This window comes from Pimephales promelas, chromosome 8 (assembly GCF_988280905.1).
Source record: "Pimephales promelas chromosome 8, fPimPro1.hap1.1, whole genome shotgun sequence".
Taxonomy (NCBI): Eukaryota; Metazoa; Chordata; class Actinopteri; order Cypriniformes; family Leuciscidae; genus Pimephales; species Pimephales promelas.
The window spans coordinates 30,657,054-30,683,241 of NC_142776.1; the positions used below are offsets into that span (position 1 = coordinate 30,657,054).

At 37.2% G+C, this 26,188-nt stretch overlaps 2 protein-coding genes across 5 annotated transcripts in view; one reads left to right on the forward strand and one right to left on the reverse strand.

Moving 5' to 3' along the window:
• The first annotated feature begins 282 nt into the window (after positions 1-282).
• arl6ip5a (ARF like GTPase 6 interacting protein 5a) lies at positions 283-2,687 on the forward strand. The gene is made up of 3 exons (XM_039689245.2): positions 283-528; positions 1,597-1,814; positions 2,063-2,687. Exons 1-3 carry the CDS (start codon positions 350-352, stop codon positions 2,248-2,250), a joined length of 585 nt encoding a protein of 194 aa, XP_039545179.1. The 5' UTR covers positions 283-349; the 3' UTR covers positions 2,251-2,687.
• A 5,134-nt stretch (positions 2,688-7,821) lies between these two features.
• Positions 7,822-26,188, reverse strand: part of frmd4ba (FERM domain containing 4Ba) — a 50,515-nt gene continuing 32,148 nt past the window's right edge. For 3 of the 4 annotated variants that reach the window (XM_089134361.1, XM_039689236.2, XM_089134362.1), the window contains 15 exons: positions 25,989-26,046; positions 25,605-25,691; positions 20,199-20,275; positions 19,482-19,620; positions 19,223-19,364; positions 18,993-19,126; positions 18,774-18,890; positions 18,449-18,677; positions 18,193-18,240; positions 17,590-17,713; positions 16,830-16,994; positions 13,158-13,867; positions 12,369-12,489; positions 10,136-10,328; positions 7,822-9,028 (listed from right to left, as the gene is read on the reverse strand). In XM_089134361.1, the coding sequence (XP_088990487.1) occupies positions 10,160-10,328; positions 12,369-12,489; positions 13,158-13,867; positions 16,830-16,994; positions 17,590-17,713; positions 18,193-18,240; positions 18,449-18,677; positions 18,774-18,890; positions 18,993-19,126; positions 19,223-19,364; positions 19,482-19,620; positions 20,199-20,275; positions 25,605-25,691; positions 25,989-26,046 (2,320 nt within the window). In that variant the 3' untranslated portion in view covers positions 7,822-9,028; positions 10,136-10,159. The remainder of the gene's footprint in view (positions 9,029-10,135; positions 10,329-12,368; positions 12,490-13,157; positions 13,868-16,829; positions 16,995-17,589; positions 17,714-18,192; positions 18,241-18,448; positions 18,678-18,773; positions 18,891-18,992; positions 19,127-19,222; positions 19,365-19,481; positions 19,621-20,198; positions 20,276-25,604; positions 25,692-25,988; positions 26,047-26,188) is intronic. The other variant, XM_039689237.2, reaches the window with a different exon arrangement.

Below are 26,188 nucleotides of genomic sequence, written 5' to 3' on the forward strand. Positions count from 1 at the left end.
TGTCGGTTTATCACGAATCGGATATATCAACCACGAAAAAACGATTCCTGGTTCAGCTGAATCATTCATTTAAAAGATCCGACTCAGGAGAATCGTTCGTTCGCGAATTAAATTTACTTGTTAATTAAATCAGACAATACATAACCGTAAACTGTATGCGATTAGCATGAGATCAGACATATAATGATTTGCGATGATTGCATTAAGTCCTGAATGTTCAAACATGATGGTTTGTTTACACTTGAAGTAACCGCCCATTTAAAGCCAAAGCGCATCGCGAGAGTGAGGAAGTGCATAAGCTGTGAGCAGCTGCCAGTGTATCTTGAGTGTATCCGGTTATTCGGTTTTAATGGCTAAAGTGGAGATCGCCCCTTTGAGAGGCTGGGATGATTTCTATCCAGGCTCGGAGCGCTTTGCCAAACCAGACACGCGAGATTTGGCAAAATGGAACAACAGAGTGGTCAGCAACCTCCTCTATTATCAAACAAACTATCTGGTGGTGGCAATCATTGTATTCGTGCTTGTAGGGTAAGTCCAGTAACGTTAGTCTTGTTCTTTAATTTGATCGAGCATATTGTATTTAACTCTAAACAGATATTTCTTACTATTAGACTATTATAATATTTCAAGTAACGTTATTTAATTCGAACTTGTCTTGGATATGTCAACACTATCGCATTACAGAAAGTATCGCGAAACACTTAACTGTAAATCTATGGTAAATTCTCATGTTCTGATAAACTTAACTTTAAATGCGTTTTTTTAATGGTAGGCTAATATGATAATTCCGATTTTTTTTTTGGATACCATCTTGACATGCTACATCAGTACATGAAATTTGCAATATTTCAGTTGATATCATGAAACCACCATTGGTAAACTTCTGTACTGTTTTGAAAGGAAATTTCATGTCGTGCTGAAAAAATAAGCTACGTTAAACTCCTAACAAATATCCATATCCCCCCCCTGATATTACGGTAAAAAAAATTCCCCTCCTGTCAAAATTAGAACATGAAGTAATTTCTTCCTAAATATAGTTCGTAGATTGTTAGTGATATGTGGGCAGCTGTTTTTGTAAGATGAATGCCAGTGTAATGTCTGGGAGATTGTGGTTTGGCTCTATTATTATAGTTAGTTGCTAAGAATGAACTTAAGGTGTAATCACATGACACCATGAGCAAAGGCCAGTATTTAACAACTCATTTCACAGTAATAAAGTGGCTGTCTATTTTAATGTATTAAAGTTCAGTTTATTATTTAACTGACAAGTTTATTCGTTGTTTTATTTCTTTTCAGACCAACATGGAAATGCCTCCTTTTGTCAGCAATATTTTGTGTTTACACTTAATAGCCATTAGGTGTCACCATTGACGTATGCTTGTATTCTCACAAAGCTAGAAGGCAGGACAAATTTAATTGAGCGTTTTGTGAGAACTAAGGGAATATTAAATGTGTACAATGCTTATTTTAAAGGAGACATTGAAGCATTAGTTGAAAAAGTAACTGAACTGAAAAATAACACTAGTGAACTGTAGTATAATCACCACAGTTTTGGCCTCAATAATGTGCTGTCACCATTCAATTCTCTGTCCACAGGTTGATGAACCCCGTGAGCATGTTCACAGGAGCAATAGTGGTCACTTCTGTCTTCGTCGGCTCTGTGTGGGCAGGGGAGAACAAGGCAATCATTAAAAATTTCAAGAAGGAGAACCCTACCTTGTTTGTTTTCCTGGTGATGGTCGTGAGCTACTTCCTTATGTCGCTCTTCGGTGGAGTTATGGTATTCCTGCTTGGAATCAAACTCCCACTTCTGTGTAAGTTTCTTAAGAAATGTATCATCACCATAGATCTATTGTTAGCGAAAATGAAAGGAGGAAAAAAAGTTCATTTCAAATGTTTCTTTCAATGGAAATTAGATGGAATGCATTAGGGATTAGGCATTCCTAAGTTGTGAAAAGAAAAAAAATCACAGCAGTTTATTAAAAACTATTGTCATTTAAACGTTTTTGACATGCAACCGACCATCTGGAGGTTTAAAGTGCTCTGTCATTTTTCGTTTCAGTGATTTTTGCACATGCATCGCTTCGCCTACGGAACATGAAAAACAAACTGGAGAATAAGATGGAGAGTGCTGGACTCAAGAAATCACCCATGGGAATCATACTTGAAGCACTGGGTCAACAAGAAGAGAACCTCTGTAAAATTCAAGACATTCTGGAGAGCAAACTGAAGAATGATCTCTCTCGATAGGGACTCTCTGTTTCTCACCAATGCTTGAAGGAACTGTTTCAGCTGGTACAATCTGTGAAATCCACTCTGTTTCTTCCAACATACATAATTGGCAAAAAGAAAAAGTATTATTTTCTCTGTATTTTTCTGTAAAGGGATGAACAAATTGTATTGAAAAAAGTGTGTTTTATGATGTTTTTGTTTGTCTCATGTCAAATGTGAGGGGGTGCAGTTCAACTTGTTTTTCAAAGGTTCTTTTTTTTCCTGTAACCTGTTGGGTAACGTGTCATAAGTGCTTATAGAAAGTGTTTGTATTCTTTTCTTTCAAAATGTGTTCATTCTTACATTAAGAAAATGTAAAGTATTACATAACAAGATGTCATCAGGTTTATAAGATCTAATATCTCCAATTTTCCTGCAGTGTGATGATGATAACTGGAATTAAATGAATAAAAGATTGCATGGTCTGGACTAAAATTAATAGCGACTGAGTCATGTTATAATGAGCTATAATTAATGATAATTTGTTGGTGATGTGAACTTAATTGAAGATTGATGTCTTTTAACATATTACTGTTGTAGATGTGTTGTGAAGGGAATAAGCAATTTGAGTTCTGCATTACAATGATTTTACCATAGGAATATTTTGCCTGTTTTTTTGGGGTTTTTTTTGTATCATGCTAAGATCAACCCTTACATTTGGAAAATTACTGTAATGCACCACCTTTCATAGCTTATTGTTTTGTTGTGACCTATTAGGTAAAATAAGTCATAGTTGAATTTTGTGTGATGCTACTCCAAAATCTATGCATAAAGGTTTAATAAAGTCACATTTTGGTACCATCATGTGTTATTTTTAAATAAAGTTCGATTTACATTGACATCAAATTAATTGCTGTGGTTTGCTTGTTTTAATGCCATGCTAGCTTCTGGCTATTTTCATTTAAAAATGGTAAACTATATCAGGTTTTTAAAATCTATTTTTCTAAAACTATATTTTGTAAATGTGTGAAAAAAAATGATAATAAAAATAAATAAAATGCCTTCCGACGTGTTAACTGGATAAAAAAAAGGTTTCTAATAAAACATGCTTCAGGGATAAGGACAACAATTTTGAACATGTTGGTGAATTTGGAAACATTTGGAAAATGATGTGGTTAAAGATGCACTCAGCAATTGTATTATTTATGTTGTGCTGATTTCTGAAATGCACTTTTCACGATCAGCCATAATCAATTTGTTCCAAAATCAAAATAGTGTTCCAAAAGCGAATTTTGTCATTGTTTTGGAGCACACTTGCTTATAGACAGTAAGGCTAACATATTCATACTAAAAGCCAAAAAACTTTAAATAGGGCACTATTTGAGGGAACCATTGTGGACATTATTGAGTGCACTTATTCAATCTCACATTCAATCCCACAAGAAATGTGTTCTAAAATTAAATTTGATATTGATATGACGGTGGGCAGGCATTCAGAGGCAAAAAGTATTACATACAACAATAATAAAACAATGCATTGACATTTACTTTCGATAGTACTTTTAAAATCTAGTAGGCTACTTCTATACTTCAGTAAAAATCAGTCCTTACAACTTTTACTTGACCACTAGTATCTGTACTTTCAAGTTGTGGACTTTGTCCACCTCTGGAAGCCGATCATGTGATCTCAACGCCGCTGGGCCCCATGCAACCTGGTCCGTGTAAAATAATCCAGCTTTTATTAGGATACTGATATCACTGAAGTTTTTATCTCCTTCAAGTGTACATGACCTTAAACATGTTTTACAAAACCATTTACTTCTTTAAATGTGGAAAAATTTGAAAGAGAAAAGAAACGAAACGGAGTGCACCGAACAATAGATACGACTGAGCAAAGTATCCCATAACACTTCAACAGCTGTCTCTCATTACAGACTCTCAGAATGACTGAACTTTAGTGAAGAGTCTTTAAACTGTAAAATATTGACAGGAACTATGAACCGTTTTCCAACATCTAAATAACACTGTCATTCTGTATTTCAGAGCGTCTCGCAACATCTCTGCAAACTTACCTGCAGTAAATCATGCTGGGTTCCTGCTGAATCAGCAACTTCACTTCCATGTGTTTACATTTAAAAACAGACCCAAATCTGAGCCTTTTAAAATGCTGAGCAAAATAGCTTTTTTTTTTTTTTTTTTTTTTTTTTGTAGCCAGGAAAAGGTTCAGAATTCTTTCTTTTTTAGCAGCAGGGTAGCCTATAGGGTTCTTTTTTGCAGCATCAGAAGGGATTGGTTTCAGATTTTTTTTTCTTCAATATATAAGCTTCAACAGGTGGTTGTTAAGAGCTTATTAATTTTATAATTATAACTAAGGATTTTCTTATATTGAGTGGTTTGTTGTTACTAGGCCCAAGTTTTTCTTCTTGCACCGGGAAAGAGTTTTCTTATCATTTTTTTTTTTTTTCAGCATTAGCGATAGAGTTGCTCTCTAGGAGAAAGCAAACTTCAATGGCAGGTTGCAGACAATAAAGCCATTCATAAATGAAATAGCTATAATGGCATCGTCTATTGAGGAATTAGGTCACAAAAACGTAACCCAATCTCCAGTTGTTCTTCACCTTTGTGCAGGTGACACATCCAAAATCAGAAAACTGAGAGCGCAGCTCTTCACTGCCATATATATATATATATATATATATATATGAAATTTATCCTACAGCTCTTATATTGGTAATTTTCTTTTCAAAACCCACTTATGGCCATAGAGGCTGTGAGGGATACCGTGTTTTTAATGACATCCGCTGTAAAAAGCTGTATAATTCTCCTTGGACACATAATTTTCCATTTTTATTGTGTACACAAATTTCTTGGGAAAATATGTTTGCAGTGATTCATCAGCAGAACAATCCAAAAAAAACACATTAAATAACAATTCAACCTTGAAGAGATTAATCTATCCCTCACAGCCTCACTTTCATTATTGTTAAAAAATCAACCATGACACTGGTTTAAAATAAAGTCTATTGCTGAAACATTTTCCTCAGTTTGAGCTTCTTTTTACTAAATCTTTCATTTACTTCACATCAGTTAGATTTGAGCCTGATTCATCTATGAGGGTCTCTGAAAGACACCCACAGTGAATCTTTGATGGACTTTGTCTCTGCGCCTACCCTCCCCCACATCCAAAGGTTAAACATGACCTCATTTCTAATGACCTTCAGGTGTATAAGTTGACCATTGTTGCAAAACTTTACACCTCTATGAAATTTCTCTGGTCAGTTCACTGAGGTGTTGGAGTACGAGTGCACAAACAGAAGATGCAATAAGTTTAAAGGGTGTTATTGTCAAAAGTAAAAGTGTGTGAAGAATAAAATGTCTTAAAAGGAACACTCCACCGTTTTTTGAAATAGGGCTTATTCACAGTGTCCCCTACATTAAAATAGTTTGGCAAAAGCATTTTTTTTTTCAAAGTGCATGCATTGTCTTAGTTTGGCAGTGCCGACACTAGCTTAGCTTAGCATAATGAATGGAAACCTATGTTGCAAGTAGCATGTCGTGAGTAAAAGTGATTAAAAAAAACAAACAAAAAAAAAACAAACCTAATTACTACTTGTGGACTGTGTTCACATCGAGTATTCACAATCATTTCAAATTAAGACTAGGCGATTATTTAATCGCCTAGTCTTAATTTGAAATGCTATTTGTACTCGTTGTGAATACACAGCCCAGATAGCAAACTGACATTGAATCAACGTGGAAATGTGACATCGAAACAACGTTGATCTGACATTGTTTTGCTCATCGAATTAACGTTGAACCAACGTCAGACGCGTCATTCTTTCAAAACTAACGGAAAATCAACGTGAAATCAACGCGTTGTTTCAACGTTATGAAAGCAAACCAATTTTCGATTTTCATTTAGCTTTGAAGAATGCCGCGTCTGACGTTGGTTCAATGTTAATTCGATGAGCAAATCAACGTTGTTTCAATGTCATGAGAGACGTCGTTTCCACGTTGATTCAATGTCAGTTTGCTGTCTGGGAGGCCACAAGAAGTAATTAGGTTTTGTGTTTTGTTTTTTGTCTTAAGAATCACTTTTACTCATGACGTGCTACTTGGCAACATAGGATTCCATTCATTATGCTAAGCTAAGCTAGCATCGGCGCTGCCAAACTAAGACAATGCATACACTTTGAAAAAAAAATGCTTTTGCCAAACTATTTTAATGTAGAGGACACTGTGAATAAACCCTATTTCAAAAAACGGTGGAGTGTTCATTTAAATGAAGTGGTTTTAGATGAGAAGTTGTGTGGTAAAACAGGCTCATTTATACACTGACACTTTGGAAAAACTAGGTAAATAAAACACCACTTAGTAATAGTCAGATGACCGTTTTACAACAATATTTTGTCTATATACTGTGAAGTTGAAGTATGTGCGTAACGGAACCACAAACCCACTTGACAACTGGAAGGAGTGAGTGTGTTCATGAAGGACTAATAGACGGCCATTGTTTGCTTGGGTTTGGAGTCAGCTGTGGATGACCTGGCTGATATCTTTGTACAGCTGGTGGCTTCAGGAGCAAGGGGAGGTTACAGCTGCAGCATACTTCAGGAGCAGTGTAGGGTGGACAGCCCTGGGACACAGTCCTTCAGAACAAAGACCCTGTATCTCTCTGAGCCAAGAGCAGCGGCCAAGGTGAGGACAGACAAATTACTTCAAGAGCTGTAAAATCAAAAGACAACAGGAACAATAATGTTGCGCAAAGAAAATGACTAGAACAAAATGTTTTGAATCATTTTAAATGTGAAAAAAATTTAATTACTGTAATAGTTTTGAAAATCACCTTGCAAAAAAGGCATAAACTGAGAACAATAAACATCATAAAATATTTTATATAATTGTAGATGATTTTTCCACTGAAAAAAACCCCCAAACATTTTAGATTGAAATATAGTAGTCTTGCATTATTTTGAAGATATATTTTGTGAGAATGACAGTGGCTTTGTTTATATACAAGTGAAGGATGTAGGTTAGAGGGCACAAACTAATCTAATTTAATGCATTTTAAATAATGTTTCTAAGTGTAAACTGAAATAAGTGCATTGTGTATATTTATCAAAGGTGTCGCATAAAAAGCCAGCCAGCCACATGATCTGTTCTTACCTCATTATGTACACAGATGACTGATTGCTTATCTTTAGGGGAGTGTCTCATGTGCTCTTCAAAACATGTTCCTCTGGTTTTACACTCCATGCATGATTGACGACAAGCCGCTTGTTCTCCTGAGAATAGTAATTCTCTGAAGTGATGAAAAACAAACTGAGTGTGTAGCTGTAATACAAGTGGTTATTTTCCACGAGACATTTAATTCAACTAAATATTTCAACTACAATGACAAATTTATAATGAAGCAGCCTGTGCAAAAAAAATGGACTTCTTAATAGTCCTATTGCTCGCTTAATGTTATAAGCTGCAAGCAATTTCCTTATTGCATCTCAGCAGGTGGCATTTCCTTGTGAACCCATTAGAAAGTTATATTTACTATTATTATAAACGCTCATAAAATCATTCATGCTCAAAACTGACAAAAAACAAGGGCAATACATGTTGGTTTTCTTTTTTAATTCCAATGAATTTTTTTAGACAAATTACTAAGAACCAGCTTGATAAATCCAAACTATATATTATATGCTTTCAAAACAAAATCTTTCAAAATGATAAAAACAAATCTCTCTAAAAGGTGAAAAATGTATCAAATGTTTGTACAGTATTTACAAATATACAGTTCCCGTTTCTAAAGAGAAAGAGAGACGCAGTGTGCTCGCTCACGGTTTCCAATCTTTCCGAGTGAGCAAAGTCCATTAGGGTATAAAAGTGCAGTAAATGGTAACAATTATTGTACCTGACTAATTGTTAGTGACAGTATTAAAACAATTATACTCCCATATAATCATGTTTCAATTATTAGAGCTGTTCCAAACCATTCAACAGTATTAGAAAACTGAATACTTGGCAATGTCTGACGCAAAGTAGAATGTGGACAGGCATGATTTACTAGTACTTGGCATGTGCTAAAACAAATTCTTCTTATGACTGGCCCAAAATGTTAGTTGCACACTGATCAAAAACAGGATTGCTGGTTGTGAACCACATTTAAATAGTACACAGGTCTAAAGCCAGAAAAGAATGATTCCTGTTATTGTGAACGCACTTAAAACGAGAGTGAAAATACTGAATGAAAAAGTTGTTGCACCATCACATCCCATTTTGGTTTCTGAACATAAAAACACTGTAAAAGTTCGTCGATAAAAGAGGAGATCAGCAACAAAAAGCATTGTGGAATATTTTGGTGGGAAAAATCTGGTTTCAATCCTTCATATCATTTTTAGCTTGTGCCTGATGAAATATTAATGTTGCAATATCCTTCAATGCCACAGAGTGTATTGAGAGTTAGACAATGTCCCCAGTTCATTCTGCCCACAGCACCACAAGTTTCCACAGCAGCTGTGTATTGTAGGCGAAGTGCTATCCCATAGTTTGTTCACGAAACGCAATAGTCCTTTCATGTCGTCTAGCAGGATCATCTTCACACGCATGTTTTAAGGCTCTTGTCCGGCAACATTCCTAACTTTGGAATTCATTGCTATTAATAAGCAAATGGGATGAGAACAAGGCACATGACCATAGTCTCTACACTATGGTTCCAGGTTTCGAGTCCTCATGCCAATGCAGCATCTGCTGCTCTTCAGAGTCAAAACTGCTGTCTATTGGGCTGCTCGTGTGTGAATCGTGGTGGCTCACGTCTATATACGACCTGCAAATAGAAAAGAGAATAAAAATGTTTTAATAATCTACAGGAAATATGGACAATGACTTAAAATACACTGATTTATTGAATATTTCAAACCCCGGTGGAACATACACTGGCCGACTAAAAAAAAAAAAAAAAGTCACTGTTTGGATTTAAATAGGCAAATGCTTAAGAGTCTATGAACTCTTTAGCAACAGTTCTTCTAACCCTAACTGATGGAGTGTGTGGCTTTTCATTTCTAAACCATGTAGGAAGACACATCATGGCCATATTCCAGGATTACAATGTCAAGATTCATCAGGCTCAAATTGTGAAAGAATGGTTAAGAGGGAGCGTAAAGAATCATTTTCACACATGAATTGGCACCTCTTGAGTCCAGACCTTAAATTCATTGAAAGTCTTTGGGATGTTCTGGAGGAGACTTAACAGAGTGCTGGACTCTTGCATTGTCAATACAAGATCTTGACCAAAATTTGATGCACCTCTTAATGGAAATAACATCCCAACATTTATTTCCATCAAGAAGTGCACCAATTTTAGACTCTTAAGCATTTACCTATATAAATCCAAACAGTGACTTTTATTTTGGCCGTGAAGTGTAGTATATAAATACAACACCAGATATACTGAAAACCAGAGTTTGGGTGAATGGTTTTGCAGGAACAACAATGTTACAAAAATAACTTCTTGTGCAGCTGGTTTTTCAGCACTGTGTGCAAAGGGATTCAGTATATCTAGTCAAGAAACGTGCCTAGTTTCCATATTGAGGATTTTTTTTGCTTATTGCATGTCAACGTGTTGAGTAGATTGAGTGAGACACAACATCACTGAACAGTGTTAAAGACTCACACCTAAAGCAGACCATACAAAAGCACACACGTATACTTGTCATAACTTGCACACAGCAATCAAAAACATGAAGCGCAGGGTCACATGCTTCCCCTCAAAATGATACTTCACCCTTTTTTAGAAGAAAACACACAACCAGCCCACCACCAGTGAGTAAGCGGTAGAAAGTGCTGTGGAAACGACTGTAACCGCAGTCTTGTTAACCCCTGAGTGATTCGTCATTATAGTTAGAGAGGCAAAAGCGAGTCCTTCATATCTCACCACTGTTTTACGTGTTGTCTGTCTCTAGCAATGAGTGTAAAAGTATTCCGGGTCATAACCACTGGCAACAGCACCAGGCACCTCTAAAGGTACAGGCAATGGGCTTCTCCTGCCCGGAGTCATCCACCCGTACTCGGGTGGGTATCTGTCCATTAGAGGGTCAGGATGCGGAGCCAGCAGATGGGGGTCAGGGCTGGTTTGGGAGGAAGGGTAAGCAGTAGTCAATCGGACCAAATAGGTAAGTGTTCATGTGTGCTCATTACACACAGCAAGAGAGACGACGACTTGACGTATATTGATGCTTAAAAAAAGTTCACCCAAAAATAAAAATAAAATTTGCTCACTCTTTATTTTGTTGCAAATACGTATGCACTCAAAAAATGCCATTTTGTAAAGTGTCTTTAGTCATAATTGACTGAGGCAGGGCCGGCGCTGCATTACCGTATTTTACATTTGTTATTTATGTATGTGTATTTTTATGCCTTACACATATAAACATTTGGTTTTAATGTGCAATTTACGTAAACTAGATAAAATTATTGGATAACTTGCCAGCAAAATTGTTCAAGTTAATGGCCATCTCAGAGTTTCCTGTGTAATTATTATACCAGCTATTATTGCTTTCTTTATAAAGAAAATTGAACATTTGACATATTAAATTAGTTTCTTATGTATATAAATTGATAAATATAGAGTAATAAATATAAATATACAATTCTAAATTATCAGGGTTCAGGGTCAGTAAGACTTTTAAAAGTCTTTTATGCTCACCAATGGTCCATTTATTTGATCTAAATACAGTAAAACAGAGATATTGTGAATTATTAAAATTTAAAACAAGTGTTTTCTATTTGAATATAAAAAATATATTTATTCATGTGATGGCAAAACTTAATTTTCAGCATCGGTCTTCAGTGTCACATGATCCTTCAGAAATCATACTGATATGCAGATTTGGTGTTCAAGAAGCTGTATCAATGCTGTATTTTTGTGGAAACAGTGATCAATTATTTCAGGATTATTTGATGAAGAGAAAAGAACAGCATTTATTTGAAATAGAAATATTTTGTAACATAAGTGTCTTTACTAGCACACTTTTGACTGATTGCGTCCTTATTAATGAATAAAAGCAAAACTTTCTTTAAAAAAAACCCCTCCAAACTTTTGAATGGTAGATTATGTGTTGAGGGCAGTGAAAACATGGTCACCCTAATAGGTCAACAGAAAAGAAAACCCTTAATGTTGCAGCTTGTGAAGAATACTGTGACTTCAAAAGACACAGAATATAATGCACAAGTCGTATGGATACAAATAGACGCTCCATTATGAAAACAAGCTCTCTGGTCATTCTATTTGCATATTTATGGAAGAGAGTATACAAGTAAGGGTGAGTAGTACACAAGTGTGAACTACTACTTTAAAAGCTTTTTGGAGGAAACACAAGCACATTTAAAAGAAAGCCATGCAGTCATATTTTTACAACACACAACAAGCCAGACATCCTGAGACGCTGACTAAACATCAATCACGCTGAGCACAGACAAAGCAACCCCACACGGTTGGCGCTTTACTTACTATCAAGGGCTACATTTAGCAAATGAAGCTTTATTAACCCTTGCATGTCTTGCACCACCAGATTGAGGCGGGGACAAACCCATCTGCTTCATCTGATAGCAAGAAGAGGATGGAGGAAGAGGAGGAGGAGGAGGGAGTGAGGAAGAACAAGCTTGGGAGAAATGAGGAGGACAGTACTGAGGGCTGGCAGGGTAGTGCCAAGCACGTTTAGGGTGAGAGCTGGAGTCATGTCTGTGAAGGAAAGATCGGTCATAGGGAGAACAAAGCGTGAGAGCAGATACCGCACCAGCACTCCTGCAGAATTAGCCAGATGCATTGTGTCAGGCAAGCTGTTAGCTTGAACATGCCCTAATGAACTGTAGCATATCAGTTGTGGACACTATGGCAAACATCAAAAAAAAAAAAAAAAAATACATTATTCAAACTAGCATTTTCTTTGAAAGTGTAAGTGAGCATTTCAAGGTGTTTTATAGGATGTGCTTACTGGCCAAGTCAAAAGAGCCCACTATGAGCTTGGGACCATCATTCAAAATGGGTCTTAAGGGATTTTTTATTGTGCAGAGCTATTGAATCACCAAGCATGCCTCGGTTTAAGACGGTTCAGATAAAGGCTAATGAGCTAATCAGTAAAGGATGATGGTGTACAGAAGAGTCATACCTGCTGTGTAACTGGTGGCTGTGATGGACAGTGTTGTAGCCGTAGGGGTGATGGTGTGTGAGAGGCATTTCATAATCTGACATTGCCATGACTGGTCGACTGTGCCAGTTTCCCGAACTAACTGCGATTACATGAAGATGAAAGGAAAATTAATGAAGGAGAACCTCATAACATCGCAGTTCAAGAGAGAAGAAAATGATTCTGCATTCAAGTCAACCAAAACACCCAATGTTTTAGACTAGCTGGGCTGATTAAATTGGCAAGCGGGCATTTCGGTCAAATATCGTCTGATAAAAAAAAAAAAAAGACGCCCATTAAGACAGCTTCAAATCTAGCTTTTTTTGTAATAAAAACATTAAAAACAGAAAATGTATACTATCTATGCAAATAGGTAAAACACGTGACTCATTTACCATCAACAATTTAATAATTGTGTGTCCACTAAATATGGGCATCTATATTTGAAAATAAATGTTGGTATCAATATTTAAAATATAAGAAGGACATTTGAGGGATAATAATTTATATTTATTTTGAATTAAATAAATCCTTCCGTCTAAACAGTAAGAGAAAATTGCATTACATTACTGATAAATTGTGCTCAATTGCCATGTCAATAAGATCACAATGAAAACCACCAAATGGTCCTAGAATTGGCTTCTTTTGTCTTATGCCTTTTCATGCTGGTGTAAAATGTTTGAGAGATTCACCAATTTAAGACGCCCATTGAAGCCCAGGAGTATTTGTAACATGAGGAAACAGGATGTGTTTTTAAGCAACACTTCTCACCTGTTGAGTAGGAAGCTGTACTGTCACTGCGCACATAACTTGATGACATGGTCCTGTATCCTAGGTTTTGCTGTGGCCCCCTGTAGGTATCATACCCTTGTTGTTTGTTCTGTCGGCTGTACCATCCACGCAAGTGTTCCACCACTTCAGCCCTTTGCATGCTTCTGGCAATATTCTCATTCCTGGATGGAGGACGGTTCCTTGGTGGCCTTAACGTGGCATAAAGGTTATGAGCCAAACCGTCTATCTCATCATGGCCGTAGTTCCCATGAGGGTCATGTCTGGGGTAGGAGGGGTTAACATTATAGTGTCCCTCCATCTCAGTCTCATACATATACGGTCCATTTGGATACACTTCAGGTTCCACGTAGCGCGGATATCCAGTGACGTAATAGGCTGTGGTGGTTGGCTGTTGCCGAGGCTGGGATGTATAACCACGTGTGTCATTCTGTGCTAGGTTAGGCATGCTTCCTGTGTTGGCGTATATGTTGCCCTGCCTCCTCCGATGTCGGTTTTTGGCACGGGAATGGTAGCCGGGCGCAGGGTACTCCACGCTGGACTGGCTGGTGTTTGAGGAGCCGTCGTCAAGAATTTCAGTGCTGTTGCTACGACGAGGAGAAGAGATGGTGAAGACAGGCTCGGATGGTTCGCTTTCCGTAAGGAACTGTGACTGAGATTCCAGACTGCCACTGCGCTGCCGATAATGAGTGCTTCATGAAGGAAGAAGCAAAATAATTCATGAAAACAATATCAAAATCATAAATAAAAATCATTTTAAAACACACAATAAAAAAAAACATTTCTCCTCTGCTCTAGTTTGCTTCCTAATCAAGTTGTTCAATAAATCTGGGATTTTATATTACAAATAATTCTGACTAGGCCTAAAAAAAAAAAAAGTTTGGTTCCGGTTGGTTGTCAGTTGAGGTCATGGGTCGGTAGGGATTTTTTTTTTTTTTTTTTTTTTTTTTTTCAGTGGCAGCAAGGGATGGGTAGGAAATTATTCAGGGCTCGACATTAAAGGGATAGTCAAACCTAAAAATATCAAAATCGAAACTACTGTGGAAACAAAGACACCTACATCTTAGATGCCCTTGAGTTAAGCTAAAACATATCAAAAATTTATTTCAAAGTGAACTATCCCCTTAAGCCTTTTCACGTGCTTGTCCTCCGGACAAGTAAGTAAATCTGTCAATCACTTGTCCGAGTAAAAAAGTTGCTTGTCCGGATTTTTAAAATGTATTTATTTTTTATTCTGAAGCAATATTCTCATCAGTGTTCAATCAGCTTTGATATTTAAAAAGGCAAATTGTAATATCTGCACCTTTAAGGGCATCCCCTCCACCAATATTATTAAATGCCCAATAGTGTCTTATTATTCTAAATAATTGAATTTATTGATCAAATTTAGGAATTTAAAATGAAAGATGAAGCATACTGTTACCCTAGGTAGGGCTGATGAAATTAAATCATTTACACTGAAAAATTACAATTTCATAAAATAATGTTATGAAATTGATTTAAATGTGCAAATAAGAAATATTGGAAAGAAATATACTAGGCTACTTATAAACATAACACTAAACTGCCAATAGGTGGCGGCAGGCGGCCGTATAAATGAGTGAGTTATTGATTCATTAATTCAAACGATTCGTTCAAACGGTTGATTCATTCAAGAATGAGACAGATGTTGATGTTTATGAATGGGTCATTGAATCCTTGACTCAACCGATTCGTTCAAAATACTGAATCATTCAGTAATGACAACAGGATGAGTTCCTGTGAGATGCGTCGTGGTTCTGCTGTGACTTTTCTTTGGAACTATTTTCGCTGCTGAAATGGAACAAAAACACCCAATATTGCTTATAAACAGTAAGTGACTTAATCTTAACTGTTTATTGAACTGTTGTAGGAAATCAATGTCACTTTTTCAATCGTGATGGTATTCAGGAAAAATAATTGAGGCTGCTTAGTGCTTAACATATGTTAAAATATAAAAACTCCACATTTAAATTTTTTATAGACAGAGTATGTTGTTAACTGTGTGTGTGTGCTCCGCTCATGTGTGTAGATTTCTCTGCGCGAGCGTCAACAAACAGCGCAACCTTACCATCAGTAATACAGTAGGCCTGCTACATTTATTATCCACAATCGATCGCAACTTGCAATAAATGTAATAAAATCAGAATCATTCTCTCGGTTTAGTGATTCCCTAGTTATTTTTTTGTTTGTTATTGATGTTCTAATCAGGCTACTTGTCCGTTGGGGCGAGTAAAATTCTCTTTTACTTGTCCTTCAAAAATCCATTTGTCCCGGAAAAGCGGACAAGTTAGACGGGCTCTAGAGATACGAACCGCGGCAGGTTAGAGTGTTTTGGATTGCGTAAAATAATGAAAGAAACGAACAAATACATGGCGAAAGAAGTGCTAGACAGCAGAAGATGGGATTGGGATCATGATTGGATCATGATGATTTTTTAATAAAACTAGGCGGATGAGGTATTAGTATGTGGTGTGTGCATGCCTATGAATGCATGTATTTGTATGTGTGCGAATATGAATAAAAATATCCTAAATTACAAAAAAAGACTTGAATAATATGTATTATAGACAGTTCAGTTTGACGAACGAACGATATCTGCCTCGTTTTGTTAATAGATTGCTGGAGGACAAGATGCATCTTACATCGCGTGCTATAAAAAGACGGAGCTGTACAAAAAAGTAAATTAATAGTTCGCCTCAGAGTTTTTTATTTGTGTATTTATTTAATTTTTATTATTTCTTCCCCAAGGTCATAAAATAATTTTGGGTCGCACATAAATTGACAGGGTCGGTCGGAAACCGGAAACAAACAATTTTTTTTTTTACGCCCTAAAAGTGTCTGCTGAATGCATAAAGGTAAATGTAATAAAATAAAATATAATTTCAATAAAACAATTGTATTTACTGGAAACGCTAGTACACATTAAAGGGATAATTCACCCCAAAATAAAAATACTGTCATCACTTATTCACCCTCATGTTGTTCCAAACCTGTATGAGTTTCTTTGTTCCATTGAACACAAAAGAAGATATTTTAAAGAATGTTGGTAATCAAACAGTTGACTGTAGCCATTGACCTCCATAGTAGGGACAAAATACTATGGAAGTCAATGGGTGCCCTCAACTGTCTGGTTTCCAACATTCTTTAAAATATCTTCTTTTGTGTTCAACCGAACAAAGGAACAACATGAGGGTGAGTAAGTGATGACAGAATTGTTGGGTGAACTAATCCTTTAATAAGACAGAATAATGTTTTACACTGGTTTGTGGCAACACAAACACTTTTCACATTTCCAGGTTTCTCAGAAGCAGAAGTTGTGTGAACTTCTATAGCGGTAAATGAGAGACCACATTATTATTATTTTTTTCGTGGGTGTGTGTTCCCATTTGCTCAAATAGCAAAATAAAAAGTTGTGGCTTCACATTCTGTGAAAAGGGCCCATTGAATATTTTACAACAGAGCAAAACAAAACAAATTCACAGCTTTTTAAGATCTACACATTTCCATTACTTTTACAAAGCTGGAAATCCCTGACATTTACAGAGTAAGGAACAAAGACAGTGTTCCAATGAGCATGATTCAGGGGGCATGCTAGTGGGAGGGTGATGAAGAAGGGTTGATTGTGTACTGTACCTGAGCTGGATGCTGCTGTAAGCGTTGCGGGGAAGTTGCGGGGTGGGGGGCATGCTCCGCGAGTCTGAGGGTTGTCGTGAGGGTTGATGGTAGGGGCTGCTGTGTGTTGATAAGGTGTCTCCCTGTATATAGTTCACAGGTTCTTGGACTTCTCCATAATTTAATCTAGAACACAGATAAGAACAACACGTTACCAAACTTCCTTCATGGGTGGAGTTCTTACTGCATACAAAGCCTCCAAGGAAGTAAAGAAAAACTTTTCACGCTATACCACCCTTGTTCCTAGCTAGATCTAATACAAAAGCTCAATGGTTTTTGAGGAACACACGATTAAATAAGAAACGACTGAATTACATCTCTTTTTACCGGGAGACTTCAGCAGTTTGGTCTCATTGAACTTTCACCTCACTGGCTAATTCTATTAATGCTCGTTGTTCCTGTGAGATTTTCCAGAGCAGCTTTCCTGTTTGCTTATGGCCCTTCCGCCCCCACTTTGCGATTATTGCTAGAGTTTTTGCAGTCAAGCAGTGACATGCTTATTCCTGGGGCACTATTTTTAACACTGTGAGTGTTTTGGCTGATAAGAGGAGACTGTGAAGGAAGAAATGGAGGCAAGGGAAGACTGGAATGCAGAGCTGATTCCTTGATCACAGGTCTCTACTAGCTCAACTGGCCCAAAAGTAAATAACAGCCAGAGGCAGGGAAAGGTAGGAAGTGAATAAGATTAATCCGAAAGAGCTGTGGTTGGTGGGCCTCTCACCTGCTATAGTTCTGGTGGTCGTCATTTCCGTGATCCGAATTGTATGATGCAGTGAAGGAGTTTGACGAGTTAGGACGTGGAGAATACTGTACTGAACGTGAACGTTGTCTCTGCGATGGCTCATCTAAGACAAAACAAGATAATAAGATTAAGAGAGTAGCCACATGCTTACACACACTACTGTTCAAAAGTTTGGGGTCAATAAGATCAGGTAGGTCAAAAAAAAATACTTTAATTCGGTTTTATTGACAAAAAAAGTAAAGACATATGTATTAAAAAAAAATATATTTTTCAAATAAATGCTGTTCTATTCTTTTGAACTTTCTATTCAGAGAATATATGATTTAAAAAGTGTAAAAGAACAAATTGGAAAAAAAAAATTAAATCACGGTTTCAAAAATATTAGGCAGCACATCTGTTTTAACATTGATGACAACAAGAAACAAACCTTGAGCACCAAGTCAGCATATTATGATGATTTGTGAATGATTGACTGCAGAAAAATGCTTTTTGCCATGCAGCCTCGGTGAGCATAAAAAATAAAAAGACAACCCCAAAATTTTGAACGGTCGAGTACCTGAATTCAACGCCAACAGTACTCACCATCTTCCAAATTTAGGCAGTCAGAAAGTCTGTCAAGGTTCACATCATCTGCAACAACAATTAAGATTATAATTAATATTTCCTTTCCGCCATGATCAAATACTATAACAACCCTAAAACATCAGCTCATCACATAAAACTTTCAACAGAGAGCAAAGTTTACATACGCAGTATACGCATGCATGATTTCAGTGTCCCACATATTTTGACCAATACATTTATATAATCATGAGTAATCAATAAACCACATATGCACCAGCAATGATGACAGAAGCTCTTTGTGTGGGCTCCTTGCCAATCTTCATTCTGTAACCATTAATCTGATCTTCAATCTCCTGAAGTTTTTTGGTAGCATCCAGAAGGTTTCTCCTGCGTTTCTTCTTCACAGTTTTACAGAGCTCATTTTCATAGGCAAGTTTTTTCGCTGCCTCCACAATCTTCTTCTGGAGCGCAAAGCAGCCCTCCAAGTTTCTTAAATGAGGGTCCTGCAAGGGGGAAAAACACATTCATTTTGCATAGAAGAACACAAAATGCGAGGAGTTCTTGCAGCATTTCTGAGAAGAATGAATGAGACAACCTACCACATCGTAAGGGAAAAGATCATCCAATTTGAAAGCAGTTCCAATGCGCCTTCGAACAGTGGGGGGCTTCTCTCCTGATGCCAAAGGATACTCCTTGGGTAACACACCGGTAAGTTCCTGGTCAAATAAAAATAGAAAGCAAAGAATTTTTTTTGTAAAATAGGCCGGTTTAAATTGACAAACTTAAAAGACTGTATGGATATATGACAAGCCACTAACAGCTTCCCGGAGGCAGATTCTCTTTAGCTCTTCTTCCTTTAGTGCCAGAATTTCATTTAAGCTCTTCTGTTTGTTCTTCAGTTCTGCAATCTTCTCTTTCTTCTGTTCCTCATTCACATCATTGTCGGCAGAATCTAAAATGAAAGAAAAAGCAAGCTCAATCATGATATCAGTTCGAACGACAAAGTTCATTTGGCTGTTCTTGGAATAAATGAAAGAGATTGACTTACTGGAAGAGACCAAACTTCCATTGCTGGCCATGATGAGCTTGTCTTTACTCTCCATGCGGACCAGCTTACTGTTCCTTGGAGCTCCAGTCTCTGAGAGATCCATGGCAATATCACCTAAACTTCTTGCTGTAGTTATTTTAGCCTTTAGGTTAAAAAAAAAAGAAGCGGCGGTTATGACATCATCTCAATTTCTTTTGCATGATATCAGCATATCATAGTATTAAGTATTAAAGATGCACTAATACTAATGCATACTCACTTTACTCTGTTTGCGGTCCAGGTAGAACTGGTGTTGGCTGATTGCCATTACCCAGATGGTTTTGATCAGAGAGTGGCTGGCATACCACGTGTGGATGACCTGACCAGACTGACCAAATGTGCGTCTAGAAGCTGTTTTTCTATGGATTAACACATGTGCACATTGAAGTCAACCATAAACACATTCCTCATTCTATTTATTGCCAATGAGAAAGTTAGTTTCTGTGACGGATATTTTTTGCATTGTATTCAAAGATAAATACTACATGCTGATTTACTCAAACTAAATAGTTCTTAAATGGATAAAATCAATAAAATTGAATATTACTACATAAAGCAGTTTATTGGGTTACATGATATTTTATACCAATTGACAACAAGGCATGTTGGTGACACTAGTACGGCAACAATGTACAGTGGGTATGATATCATCTTTGTTTACAGAGCAACCATAGCCTGTATTACTACTACAGCGTAAAGTGACCGATTGCTTCACTGCTTCAGTTCAGTGTTGGAAACCCATCAGCTACGTCCAAAAGGCTTTGCATCACTAACATTTACTTAGTCAGTCTATTCAAAGGCCATGTCTTACAGTCTGAAAGAGTAAAAATAATGCTGAACGTTTTACAGTAAAAACAAACCAAAACTGAGCTCATTGTGTGTCTCATTCAGGTTTGTGTCAGGCTCGACCTAGTGTATATTTGTCCCATTTCCTCACCTCTGAGGGTCGTTGACCTCTACGGCAAACTTCTTCTCACGGAAATACAAGTTTTCAAGCTGTTTCCACAGAAAAAGCTACAGAGAAAAAGGAAATGAGATTTAGACAAGGACTACATTAGGAACACGGAAAAAATAGCATTTATTTTCATTGAGCATTCATTTCTATGATTTGCATTTTTTTTGTGAGATTTAATCAAGAACTTTTACATCCTTGTATTTCAGCAATTTTTTCTTTGCTTTCTGTCAAATCAGGAAACATGCATTATTAATTCCTAGAAACAATATATGCTGAATTCACTCAAAAACAATGACTAGATCAAATGGATATTGATATATTTAGCTGGAAGCACAAGACAATTGCTAGTATAAAGCCAATACAATCTAAGCAGGACAGAAACAAAGCATCCACTGAGGTTGTACCTCGATTTTGCCCTAAAGGGAGAGCACTGAAAAACAGGTCTGTGTTAAAAACATGGCCAAAACATCTGCCATTCATGTGAACTATCATTTCAGAGCTTTTTTCCTTGAGCTCCGTCATAGCTTTCCCAGCTTAGGGCAGGGAAAGTACAATATCCAAATACTATCAGCATGCGGGGGTGAGGATTTACTAGGAATGTTAATAAATGCTCCCTACCAGGTACTGCTCCAATGCACCGCTGAGTTATATGCATAGAAACAATATGATCCGAACATGGATCGTACGATAGATTTGACTGCTAAGAGCATTTTAAAACTTAACACATTTCTGACAGTCATGTCTAATATAACAACAAAACTAATGACAACGTATTCTAATTTCAAACAACTTAAAATGGACCTTACCAGATCAGTTAGCAAGTCAGTAAAATCCCTTGATAGTTGGAAAGGTTTAGTATAGTCCTGATCTAAAGTTTCCCACAGGGTTGTGGCTTCCTTGAACAATACTCACTTGTCTGCTTTCAAAGAGACCAAAAGGTGTTGCAAGAGTTTCAGAAAAGTGAGCCCCGCCTCTTCCCTCCCCCTTTCTGTGACATCACTAGCACCTCACTTTGCTCTTACTCACCTTGAGCAAGACTTCTCTTTAAGTACAAGTACTACTCTCTGTTTCCACCTGCCAACTACGCCATCATCTCTCTGAAACTCTCTAACTCACACATGTAATTAAACCTTCGCAACTTCATTCTTTCTTTACAGTCGCCTCCCTCTTACTCTGATACTCGCTTCCTGTCCTTGTCAAACTAGACAAACAGGTTACGCTCACTGAAATACACACACATAGTCATAGGCATTCCTTTTGTTTCATTTTGGGAGGGGATTTAGAGCATTGATCATTATGTACACCCCTCAAATAGCTATTCATTAATCCGGGTTTCTTTTCCTGATGGGTCTCATTTTTACAGTCTGAATCTTAATCCATCACCTGTTGGTTTGGATGCTCGCTCCCTTACGCTTCCCAAGGCAAGTATGCGAGGAATCTACAACTTTCTTGTAATCATTAATGGCTGGCCATGGCACTCTTCACCTCCTGGTGAAAACAGCATGCCTCTCTCACAGTGACCAAATAGCCAAAGCGACAGCAACAGGGAATGTCTCACTATCTGACAACATGAAAGTTCCCTGACCTTTCTCTGACATTTAAAACAAATAACTAAAAGTATTGTTTTGTCGATGTCGAAAGGTGGTCCTGATTACTTAAAATAAGCAGTATAAACACATGATAGACCCAACATATTTCTTCAAGACATACTGTTTTTTTTTATTTCAAAAACGTGATAAACCATTATAATGTATTTTTGTGACAGAAATAGCAAAATCACCTAATTTAAAACTAGGACTGGGTAAGAGAAAACTATGAACAGCAGTCTTTAAGAATGCTGAGTGAGATAAGCCATTTCAGCATAATTCCTTTAGCCAATTAAATAAGAGATAACAAGATAAAGTCTGAGGGGAAAATGAGAGCATGCAAATGGAAAGACAATGGGAACAATCCTCAACACCTCAGACTGTCTGTGACTGATAAAGCAAGACAGGCAGGCACATCTAGGAAGTCTGCAGACATTAACGACTAAAATACACTTGGAATTACATTCAATTTACAAAAAATAAAATGAATTACATTTAAAAGATGAACACATAAAATGGAAATAAACTAAAATATTTTTTTCAAGGAAAATAATTTTAAAAAGCTTATTTTATTTGTTAACTTGCAGACCCAAACCTTACAGATGATGTATTTTAAAAAGTATCACTGATCTTGATGTAAATGTACATGTGATACCAATTAGGACCAGTGATTTGTTTAGCATAATCATACACACCTTAAAACTCTTTCATGTCACTGGGATAATAATGATGCAGTGCAGAAATATGTTGCGAATAATACACACCCTCATGATGCATCACTAGATCTTCAAAATAAGCTGTGTTCACAGTAGTGAAATGCAGTCATCAGTCCTTTTTTGGAGTGGTAAATACATTCGGAAAAAAATTGTAAACTCTCATACATGAGCTGGACGTAAAAAAAAAAAATTTTTTTTTGTAAATACAGTTGTCAATCTCAAACCCTGACTATGTGAACCTGGCCATGAAACACTAAATATTACACAAAAGCACAGATTAAAGGCCTGTTCAGCCCGTGAAGAATTTCACGTCACGAAGAATATTCGCCGACGTTTAACGCCCCTTGACTAAACAAAGGGCCGCCATGGTGCGCACACCGACACGTAAAAGCGTCTTTTCCGACCAATGAGATTGGCACTTTTGCTCACGTGTCTGGAGCTTCTGATGTTACAGTAAAACACAACTTGGGGGCGCTCATACACAAAACGGTCTTGCCGAGCACACATAAGTAACAGCGAAGAAGATTTACGCCCAGTAGCGTCTACACTGCCAGGAAGAAATAAGGCGAGGAAGATGCAAGAGCTGCTGGTCTCGTTGGCAAACACGACAGCATCTACAACATAGGACTATTATATTTGTTTTACATTAAGCAACATCTAATGTCAGGGAATGAATTCGGCTCATCGTCAGTGAAAATCGATTGGGTGTGAACACAAAAACGCGTTGGAAAACTCTAGCGAATAACATGCGCCGATATTCGTCCCGTTGTGTATGGCCCTATATGTGTAAAAGCAACAACAACAACAAAAAACTAACTCTTCATACAGTAAAGGAACAAATTATTTTAAAAATAACAAAGAAGCCACAACAGACACCACCAATACACATGATCCAACATAAACTCATGTAAACCAAAAACTCACTGCAACCAAAAACTATATTGCCTGGTATTATCTTTAAATCTTTGATGTATCTATGATTTGTCATCAACATATTTACAGACAATCCAGATGCAATCGTCAGCTCTGAATTATGACTCAAATATATTCTGCATCCTCCTCTCTCAGACAAGATACACTCATACACAAACAATCCCTATGGAGATAACCACAAATAAATAGTAAATTGTTGAGAGAGCGGCGCTTCCCTTGCCTGAGCAAAACTCACCACTTTAACACTATGAATCTTTTGGGTTGTTGTCAGGTTTTTACTTTTCTACTTTTTTACTTTGTAATAGTTTATTAATTTGCTTTCAATTAGCAAACAACAGGTTATCTTTATAATAATAATAATAATCACATTTGCTACTTTTATATTTTAGAAAGGGAATCCCTTGCAGGATTGTCACATTTTGGCATCAAAAAGTTTGGAAAAAAAAAAAACTGCATTAGAGGATGTCCCAGAGAAATAATTAACAAGAGCGAAGCATTTAGTGTAAACAACCAAAATTAAGAAATTATTAACCAACATCTGCCAAGCAATCTGTAAAGACCTACATAAAATGTTCCTAAAAAAATTGGGACAAAACTGGGAACAGACTAATGACTAAAGTTTTTTCACTTAATTTACTGCTTTCATAAGGCATCAGTTCAGAGCCCGGGAAAGTTCAGACAAAAAGTTTCCGAGCTTCTTTTAATACTGAATACTCCCAATCTTGCCTGTGGAGGAGTTATAGCCGCGAGACCCCACGCTCTCCTTTATGGCCCCCTGCTTGGCTAATTGTGTTTTATTGCTTGATCAATTGTCTGGCCTGAGTAAAATGCACAATGGCGGTCAGATTTGCATAATGAGCTCGGCGTGCTGGAAGAAGATCGGGGGGCGGGCGGACACAAAAACTGCCCTCTTGGCAGGAAGCACAATCAATACTGGCCAGATGATGGGTTGCACTCTGACAAGGCCTAGTGTACTTTCAAAAAGACAGTTAAAACACTAGTGGGAAAAGACGAGTGGGAAAAGACCCACAAAAAGGAGAGGGAGGGAACACCAAGTGTGTTACCTTTATTTTAATATATGATTCACTGTACCATGGTACCACCACATCTTTCTGTTAAGACAAATTAAGAAATAGAAAGGATTTCTATGTTTACTCTCTAACCCTTCAGTAGCAGTCTTAGTTTCTCCAGGAGAAGAGCTGATTGGGGTTCTGTCAATGGAGCCAATCCCCCTTCAGACATCACATTGCTGGCATTGCTCCAGTTCCTGCTCCCCATGAAGCTCCATAATTACACCCTCCACAGGGAGGGGCTGGTGTTCATTGCAGCCATGCAGCAGGGTTACAGAGTGGGACATGCCCATTAACACTCTGGCATTGGACTGAATATACATTCACACCCAGCAGCATCCTACAAAGCATTGGTGTAATGAATGCCAATTAACAGACACTTTAATGACTGCGGTTGGGGTGAAATATAGAAGTCCTCCTCGTAAAAAAGAGCAATGGCTACTAATCTCTCATATCCTTGAAATGTGATAAAAATGTGGTAAATGAAAATGTTCATTAAAAATGCCAACGAACACAAAATTAGAGCTAAGAGACATCTCAATCGGAGATTTTGGGGAAAAATATATTGCACACAGAAATCTGATTGGCTGACTTGGCACAACCTCTGGGATTTGGGGTACACCAATCCACTTGGAAAAAAAGTTGGGTTAACAAGGTACTGAGCTAATACCATTACTGCCTCTAAGGATAAACTAATCACTGGATTTGCCAGCTTAATGGCATTGAAATCTGGAAGTTATTTTGAATATTTTAGGCACTTGGTCGCAAGCAAACTAGAGTAGATGTCCACAAGCAGAATTGTACACTACCATTTTTTTGAAAGAACGCTCAAAACGCTCACTAAGGCTGCATTAATTTGATTAGATATTCAGTAAAACTGTAATATTGTGAAATATACCATTTAAAACATCTGTTTTAATATAAACTATTCCTGTAATGGCAAAGCTGAATTCAACAGTCATTGCTTCAGTGTCACATGACCCTTTAAACATTTTCTGAAGGAATATACAGAGAGGAGGAGGGAGGGGGGCAACATTGCTCTTAGCACAGAAACAAAAATAAACAAACAACTAAACAGCAAACCTTTCGTGGCTTGAGCTTGTCTTGCAGGTCGTACTGGCCAATGCCTTTGTAGCTAATCCCCAACCACCACGGTATGCCCTGTTTGTCCTGTAAAAGAAAATGGTTTTGTTTTGTATAAAGGGAAGGTAATTACTATTTGCTTTTGTCTGGGATGGTAGAGAAATAAAAAGATCAAATGGATCCAACCAACACGGCCTTTACATACAGTAACAGTGATTTAAACAGCACTGTTTGATCTCCAGAGACATTTCTAATCAACTAAGCACAATTATAATCAAACCACACAGTGGATAATTATTTAACCAATCATAAATCAAGTAAATGATATACTATGGCAGCTTCAGTATTTATAATGTCTAGGTTTATGTCCTAAAATACACATACCTTCACTTTGTAGTAATGAACTCCATATGCAGGCAAAGACTCGACTAAGGTCATATACCTGTTGATTTAAGTCACAACAGTCCAGTAAATAACAGTACAGCACAGAAAGTTAATAAGATAGTGTGTTAGACAAAAACAACAAGGATGAACAACATTTTAAGCCTGGTTAATCATCTATAATGCATCACTGACTGTAGTCA

What these genes read in the sequence shown, in the direction of transcription:
- arl6ip5a (XM_039689245.2), top strand. Translation starts at nt 350, where the DNA reads ATGGCTAAAGTGGAGATCGCCCCTTTGAGAGGCTGGGATGATTTCTAT. An exon ending in ATTGTATTCGTGCTTGTAGG is followed by an intron (nt 529 to 1,596) that starts GTAAGTCCAGTA and finishes CTCTGTCCACAG; the next exon opens with GTTGATGAACCCCGTGAGCA. An exon ending in AATCAAACTCCCACTTCTGT is followed by an intron (nt 1,815 to 2,062) that starts GTAAGTTTCTTA and finishes TTTTCGTTTCAG; the next exon opens with TGATTTTTGCACATGCATCG.